The sequence below is a fragment of the Orbicella franksi genome, chromosome 7, assembly GCF_964199315.1.
Source record: "Orbicella franksi chromosome 7, jaOrbFran1.1, whole genome shotgun sequence".
Taxonomy (NCBI): domain Eukaryota; kingdom Metazoa; phylum Cnidaria; class Anthozoa; order Scleractinia; family Merulinidae; genus Orbicella; species Orbicella franksi.
Window position 1 is genome coordinate 29,968,617 of NC_138151.1, and position 8,575 is coordinate 29,977,191.

The 8,575-nt window shown below is 39.3% G+C and overlaps 1 protein-coding gene across 1 annotated transcript; it reads right to left on the minus strand.

Moving 5' to 3' along the window:
* Positions 1 to 2,213: 2,213 nt before the first annotated feature.
* LOC145493926 (uncharacterized) lies at positions 2,214 to 7,519 on the minus strand. The gene is made up of 4 exons (XM_081473416.1): positions 7,127 to 7,519; positions 5,453 to 5,599; positions 4,375 to 4,495; positions 2,214 to 3,401 (listed from the first exon to the last, which is right to left on the minus strand). Exons 1-4 carry the CDS (start codon positions 7,197 to 7,199, stop codon positions 3,029 to 3,031), a joined length of 714 nt encoding a protein of 237 aa, XP_081329542.1. The 5' UTR covers positions 7,200 to 7,519; the 3' UTR covers positions 2,214 to 3,028.
* Between the last annotated feature and the right edge of the window lie 1,056 nt (positions 7,520 to 8,575).

Here is an 8,575-nt window from a genome sequence, read left to right on the forward strand (position 1 = left end):
CGCGCGACTAAACTGGGGAACATTTTCCCCCCAACAATGTTCTGTCATAATGTTTCCTAGTTTAGCCAGGCCTTTACTTCCCACTCCATAGTTAAGCGGGTCAAACAAGAGCCGAAAACAGGATGCTCTCGCAGCCGGGTTATGCAAGTGTCTAAGTGTCTCAGATTGAACCCAGTTCGTTGGGAAAAAACAACAATTAAAAATATTAAAAAAAAAAAAAAAAAAAAAACAGAAGAAAAAACAGACCCACAATGTTTTGTCCGTGAAAACTAATAATCTGCGGTTGTCAAAAGCTTTTGAGGACTTAGCGGGCCTTAAGCATTTCTAATGCATAAGCCCACAACAACCATTTGAGAAATAAATCATATATCCATGAATAGTTCAATATGAACTATTAAGAGGCCCTGCGCCTAAGAAACGACCGATGATTTCCGGCTAAAAAATAAAATCGGCCGATTTTTATTGCCCAAGCAGAGGTTACCGAATACTATTTAAAAATGAATTTCTTTTGTTTCAGTTTCGCTTTCAACCAAAAATATCGAGCCGCAAACTTTTTCCGTCTGATACCAGCAAAATCAGGCCGAAAATAAGTCCCCGAAAAAAACTGTTCAGAAATTACAATCGCAACGCAAAATAATGAGAAAACTACACAGTGTTGAAGAAAAAGGTCTTTTAATGCAGTATCATACGATAAACATCAAACAACTGCCGAAGCGATTAACAAATAAAGTTTCAAATATTGCATACTAAATTAGATGGAGCGTTGGAGCTGATTTTAAAATAATTATTTCTCAAAAGTTCAACGCTTTTGAAAGCAATCACAGTGATGAATCAGACATTGGAGGGATATACATCACGTTTCTGGAAAAACGTTTTTCGGCCAAAGTATATTGACCTTGTACAAAGCGTTCAAAGTTACCGTTTTTACTGTTATCCTGCTACTTCGGCGAAACACTTCTCTTTTGCCAATACGGCCGTGGATAGCGTGTTAAACGCCACTTTAAACCTTGCTAGGCATTCAAAGACCATCCTAAGTAGAAGGACGTAGAATTAAAAGAGAAAGGAAGATGAAAAATACGCAGAAAAAGAAAATAACTCGAAATTACCATCTGCCAACGAAAGTTGAATCTGGAAAATGTCGTCGCGTGACAGCGGCCATTGACGTCATTTGTATAAACAGCGGCGGAATCCAAACAAATGCACAAATACGAAAACAATTTTTCCCGCCCAGAAAACGTTTAGTGGAACAATGTTATGTTATTTTTCACAAATGATGGTCACTCAAAAAGAAAAACTTTCCTAACCACCACACCGTTTTGGCCGCAGCGTGATCTGAGTTATGGGGTCACGACTGGATCCCTAGCCGCTGACCGCCCGAATGACATTGCAGACTCGTTTTTCCACGCTCTTGGGACTCGACGTGACAAATGACGTCAATGGCCGCTGTCACGCGACGACATTTTCCAGATTCAACTTTCGTTAGCAGCTGGTAATTTCGAGTTATTTTCTTTTTCTGCGTATTTTTCATCTTCCTTTCTCTTTCAATTCTACATCCTTCTACTCAGGATGGTCTTTGAATGCCTAGCAAGGTTTAAAGTGGCATTCACCACGCTATCCACGGCCGTATTGGCAAAAGAGAAGTGTTTCGCCGAAGTAGCAGGATAACGGTAAACACGGTAACTTTGAACGCTTTGTACAAGGTCAATACACTTTGGCCGAAAAAAGTTCTTCCAGAAACGTGATTTGTATCCCTCCAATGTCTGATTCATCACTGTGATTGCTTTCAAAAGCGTTGAACTTTTGAGAAATAATTATTTTAAAATCAGCTCCAACGCTCCATCTAATTTAGTATGCAATATTTGAAACTTTATTTGTTAATCGCTTCGGCAGGTTTTTGATGTTTATCGAATGATATTGCATTAAAAGACCTTTTTCTTCAACACTGTGTAGTTTTCTCATTATTTTGCGTTGCGATTGTAATTTCTGAACAGTTTTTTTCGGGGACTTATTTTCGGCCTGATTTTGCTGCTATCAGACGGAAAAAGTTTGCGGCTCGATATTTTTGGTTGAAAGCGAAACTGAAACAAAAGAAATTCATTTTTAAATAGTATTCGGTAACCTCTGCTTGGGAGATAAAAATCGGCCGATTTTATTTTTTAGCCGGAAATCATCGGTCGTTTCTTAGGCGCAGGGCCTCTTAATAGTCCGAGTTTGAGCAAATTTGGATTTTCACATTTTTGCCGCTAATTTCCGATTTTGTTTGATTCTTGCTGACACTCGCTCTTGATTTGCCTTGGCTGAGACCATGATTTTTTTTTTTGTTGATATTTATAAAACGAATTAACGGTGCAATGTGGAAGCAGGCAAGGTGATCAAAGATGGAAATCCTTATGAAGACCCTGTGATCATCAGACAAATCTATATTTTAAAAATGCGTTTTATTTCGAAACAAAATCTTAGCAATCATGAAACCTTATGGTATTTATCGAAAAATGCTGAAACATTTTCGAGGATAATGCCACAAAAATAGTTTATCTTAGTTTTTCATAGTACATAATGAAAGTAGCGTAAATAGAAAGTGGCAGGACAACATTTTCTTGTCGTAAAAGTGGTTATTGTTGGACGTAGCGTGATTTAGTAATCTTGGCAAGTTTCGTACTTTTATCACAAAATGAACAATTCTGAATATTTTTGGCTCTTAACAGGGGGAATTTAATTCTAGACCGGCAAATAGAAGCCAAAAACTCGCAAAATGATTTAAAGCGCCCTGACCGGCCTCCCCCATGAACTCCTCCCACTTATCAATATATTTTCTTATCATATTTTAGCATTACATTGGTACAAGAGATTAGTAACAGAAACTAAAAGATAAAAGCTCTGGACCATTCTGGTCCTATCCTCGTTCGATTGTAACATAGCACTTTCCATATCGCGCAAGTTCTTCTACACGTCACGCAATCTTTCTAAGTTGGTTAGCCATCACACAATCTTTCCTAGAAGTTCAAACTAAGTTTGTTAAAACGTACAACTACAGCCTCGCATCTTGAGTTCGAGGCTTCATCACAACTGCATAAACCGGAGGGGGCGTGTCTTTGACCTCAAGGTCTTTACCGATAGCTTGGGTCTCCGTCACGGAGACAACCTTAAGGGAAATCCTCTTTTCCTCTTCCTTTTTCGCTTGTCCTTGTGGTTGGTACTCCTCGTCTGCGCCGAATGAGTAGCTGACTTCTCTAATGCTCTCAGCCAAGCTTTCGGTGTCGAAGGCAAAGCTGTCCAGTCCCAGTTCCTCCGGTTCTTTTAGAGGTTCTGGAAAACTGTCAACTGAAGGAAAATGGCGCATGGACTGACTCCGTGTGCTAATTGCGTCATCGTACATTCGTTCGATTGAGTGCGTAATGTTCCTGTAATAGAAAAATAGGACACTGAATTTAAGGTTTCAATGCAATTTTGTTTTTGTTTTTGTACAATCTGAAGAGATTGTGTCATCATGACTTTTGTTTACACCGTATAAACTTGTCTTCAAAAGGAAGGAAATCTTAAAATAACCTTTAACCAAGGAAGAAAAACACTACAGAGGCAAAACCAAACTGAAAAGAAACTACTATTGATACGAACGTGAAATACTGAGATCTGGGGTTATTCCCTAAAATATACGTTATAATTATAGTGCTGCGCCAAAGGGTGCCTGTATGGTTTCTAAAGCGTTCTGGTCTTGGCGTAGGATGTAGGTTTTGACCATTGTGGTCTAAAATAGGGTATGGTTTACCTTCTGGCCTAGAATTAGGTGTGTTGTTTATAGATGAAACTCAGTTTCTCTTATTAAAATCGAGGAGTTGAAGTCCTTAATTTTTCACGAAAATAGAAGTTATTTCTGGTTACCCGCGTTTTAATTTTAAGTTTAAGTTTAGTAATACTTTGTCATGCTAGTACAAGTAAATAAATCACAGAAATTACAAAAAGTACATGACTGGAGAATAATTGGGGGAAACTGAATTCCCATACAAAGAATATTCTCCGATATTAGAGAAGTATAGTAATTTTAGAGGCCCGAAATATTGCCTCATTACTTTTTAAAGATTCCCTGTTGAAGCTTTGAAGTAAAACACCAGATTTTAAAAAATTTAATGGAGATTGGGAGCCTATTTAATTTCTTGTAACTGGTGCTAAGCTCAGGACATTTTTGGTGCTTCCTAATAATGCGGCGCACGTGATCACCAGATGCTTTCCAAGCATTGTCATTTTTACAGCATATTTGAGCCGTGATAATGTTCCAGCTGTGTCTATCACGTGATCAATTTCAACCATTGACTTGACACGGGACGGGCTGTTTATAATGTGACTCAGGGGTGTTGTATAAACCTTATGTGCACTCACGCAGGTTCTTGTTTTCTCTTAATCCTTTCTCGTCTTATTCTGCACAGAAGCGCAATGATCACGATGACTATTGTTAGAATCGCAGCTGCAATGATTGCCAAGGCAACAATCATTGCTAAGGCTAGGTAAAGCAAATAAGAAAAATAAAGTATTAGCCACATTAAATATAAATACTACAGTGATCCAGTCCAGGTTGGGCGAAGTAATTGTAAGTAGAAGCTTTGGAAGTGACCTGAGTCCCAATTGTGGTGCGTTCTGTCTGCTTTTGTCCTAAAAACTATGTCAGCTTAGTTAATTCTTAAAAGATTTCCCAGTCCATGATTTATTTCTTTATCTCGCCCTCTCTTAAATCGAGAGGGAGGAGAACTACCAAAATTTTGCTACCTCGTCGAGTCTCGTCGCCAGCGTTCGCCCGGCTATTGGATACGAAAAGTTCGCTAATTAAATGTTGCCAAAATATTTTTTTCCTAGAGCCTCTGTTCCCTATCGCTGAACAATAACTGTGGCTCAGTGGACGAGAACCCCTAACTCAATCTGCTCATTAGCCATAGTTGCTAATAAAAAAGGGACGGTTTGAATCTTCCTTCGTTTCATTCTTTAAAAAAGGGATAAAGCTGTTTTCTTGGTAGTGTTATTGCAAAGTGCACCAGATACTACAAAATGCGGTCATAATTCAAAGTGCGTAGATTATTGAAGTGCAACACCACCCTCCCCACAAGATTAATTATTTTCTATCACCAGATTAATTTGCTCTAAAATTCGTCATATTGGAGCTGTACTCAGCCCATTTGCTTCCCGCCCAAAGCCTTGCATTGTTCGATGCTTCACAGACTTCACACAACATCTAGTTCTAGACTTTTGTTCTAAAGGTAGAGGCAGGTTAATAAGGGGACCAAGAGTACAAGTGTAACCTTCGTAATTTCCCGCACAATTGCTTTCTTTCCGTGGACACTAGGAGCTAGGCCGCGAAGGAGAGGCAATCTCCTCGCGGCCTCGCTGCCCTCGTTAAAGAGGAACAAAGTAGTTGCGCGCGACATCCCGCCAGCTACAGCGGTAAGTTTGTGCAAGTTGTACTTACTTAAACACCAATTAGTGCTACATTCTCTCTTGTCCTCTAGCGTCCCACACGGTGTGGACGTAATACACTCTCGTGTTCGAGTTTGTTCACCATCACAGTCCTTTGAGCATTCGCCCCATGCTCCCCAATTACTGACAGATTGTCCAGCTATTGCAAAATAAATAATAATAATTATCATAATCATTTAATTGCAAGAAAATTGCTTAGTATATAACTGCAGTTTGTTATTTCGTGCAATACTTGAGACACGCTTGGTTTCTAAGAGTAGCTCTGAGAACGAAGAGGGTGCCTGAGGTATACCAGGGTAAATGCGTGTAAACGAGGATCAAGATGAATATGGGGGGATGTTATTGGAGAACTATTGAGTCTATATGGGATTGCGATATGTGGACAGCTTCTGTTAAAAGGGTAGGGGGAAGGGGTGGTGGCTGCGAGGAGGAACGAGGAACGCTTCCAGAGTAGGCTACACTAAGTTTATCACTGAAATATACGAACTTTCAGTTTCGTAACTACGTGCTTAAAGATTTTTAAGTCTTCACAACGCACGATTCTCTAACGACTGAGACGTTCGAGAATTTTCTTCATTGTCACCAAAAGCAATAAAATTATGTTTACAAAGCTAAGCGATAAACGTTTGGCTTCAATCAGTTTAATACAGCCGTTTCGAGAAAGCTTGTCGGATGAAAGCGTCCAGCATACGCGACAAGACCAAACGGTAGTCTGGGTATTCAGTAGAATTTTGCATATCGGTGTAGACGAAATCTACAAATTTGTATTTTTGTACGTGAAGTATCAGCGAGGATACATTAGAGTTTCCACTCATAAGACCGCAGAGTTTTTCTGTAGCTTTTCTTTCACTGTTACACGACTTTACGGAAGAAAATTCAAGTGGCGAAAAGAACCTTGCTTCTACCGGTTAAGATAAAGAAAACGTAGGAAACGACATTTGCCAATTTGTTTTATCTATTTAAGAATTCAGCGCATGGTGCAGCTATCTACTTCTACCCAAACTAATCTTCGGGATTCTCGCATGCGCTTTTACGCTTTAATCTGACAACCTTTCTCGAAACAGCCGTATATATTCATCTGTAGTTATTACCACGCAATCAACCCGAACGTTGCAACGAGCTCGACTGAACATCGATCAATAATTTATTCAGCTATCTCGATTGTTTTCTTATACCTTGTTCGAAACCGTGTACTCGTCTCATTAATCTAAAGGAGCATAGAAGAAAACCAGAGGATATTAACGAGCACCTGATACAGTTGTGGCAATGACTTTAAGGAGAAGTTTGTAACATCGCATTATAAATTTCCGTTTCAAGTTCTTAGCTTGTTTACGTAGTCACCGGGCTCAACCATTTATGCGTTTGTATGCACAACTACAAAACCACGTTGCATAGCAGTCTTCGAGATTATTATAGCGTTAACAATTAAATTGACATCTAGTGCATTTAATTCGAGTAAAAACCAATACAAAACAACAAAGTGTGAGTAGCTCTGTAAGTTCAGCTGTAAGTTCATTTTAAAACATCACTAATTTAACAGCCAGCCGAAAAATAATGACGAATAATGAGATGACAGAAATTTCATTGTAACCTTATAAAGTATGATATCGTGCCAAGCCAGCGAGGAGATTATTTAACATAACAGCGGAAATATGAATTCACTCACCAATCGTTTGAAACAGGAACACATAAAACTGAAGAACAGCCATGAAGCACATCTTAGCCGAGCTCAAAGCCATGTTGCTAATCCAATCGAGTTCCTTAGATTTATAGCACTAAAAACTGCCAAAAATCCTGCAAATATGGCCACTTGAAGTCAAATTTGCTCTAGCTAATTTGATATGCACGTTTAAACTGATAAATTATTGAAGCCCAAAAGGTGGATAAAAGCTTGATTAGTCCGCCTCTTCCAACTGTATCCAAGGCAGCGAAGATTGCCAACTTTCGAAACTTTTCGAAGTTTTCGTGCACACGAGTTCGCTGAGTGCAATTGCCAATCGTATTGGTTGAGAAGCAACGAATGATCGTTCTAAATTCTACACTGTTTTTGTCAGGACTGCTTTCGTCAAAGCAATTTGAATAATATCGGTTGGAAATGGAAAAAAAAAAAAACAATGAATAGGGTTTTGCCGGAGGCTGTTGTCTCGAAATATACCTTACACAAAAGCAGTTAGTTCAAGCATGACCACATCTATTGTCAATCCAGTTTCACCTTGAGGGTTCTTGTCCTTAAGATTTTTTTCTCGCCTTTTCCAAGAATTTTATACAAACCCTTGTCATGCGAACAGCGGTCCATTAATTCGCTCTGAAACAGGTATCTCTATAAATTGTGATTGGTGGTTTGCCTAGCAACTGACGTGGACGGTCATTGATCAAATTCTCCCAATTGAAGAAATGATGGGATATGGCCGGATAATTTTCAGACTCGTTTCCAGTGTCTTCTAATAAGTAAAACCTTACAGCATTGGAGCATTGACCGAGCCTTACCCTGATAGCGCGTGTCACCCTCATGAAGCTGGTTCCCACAAAAAGGTGAAACTGGCGACTGTTCAAAAATTCCATCTTAAGGGGAGACGTTTACAAAAATTTGTGTTTTCGGTGACCGTTTTCATGGAGTACGTCATGAGGATGGGAAGCAAAGCCCGAAAATGGAAACTTTTGGCCTTTGCTCGTTCTTCGGAAACAGAAACAACCCCTCCTTAGTGAATTTCGTTCCTTTCCTACTTTGTTCACTATCGGCCGGTTTTATATGTTTCCTTTCTTTGCGTAACCTTGTTCATTCCTTGCAACTGCATATGGGGATTCATATTTTTCTTTTCAAGTGTTTCGTTTGTTCTAACCATCCAGATCACGACCATGAAAAGTTTGATAACCACATTTAAGCTGAGGTAGGTTGCGGAGAGTTATCCTTTTTATACTTTGCCCAGTAGAGATACATTATACAGATCCAACTCAGCATTAACATAGAATGGTTCCTTTAAAGCTGGTTCAAAACAGTTTCCAGCACTTTACAAAATAAAAGAAAGAAAGAAAAAAAAAACCAGAAAAGATCAGGGGGGGCATGTTTTTGAGTGCAAAGACTTCTCTCTGTTACATAATCCACGACGGAGGCCGC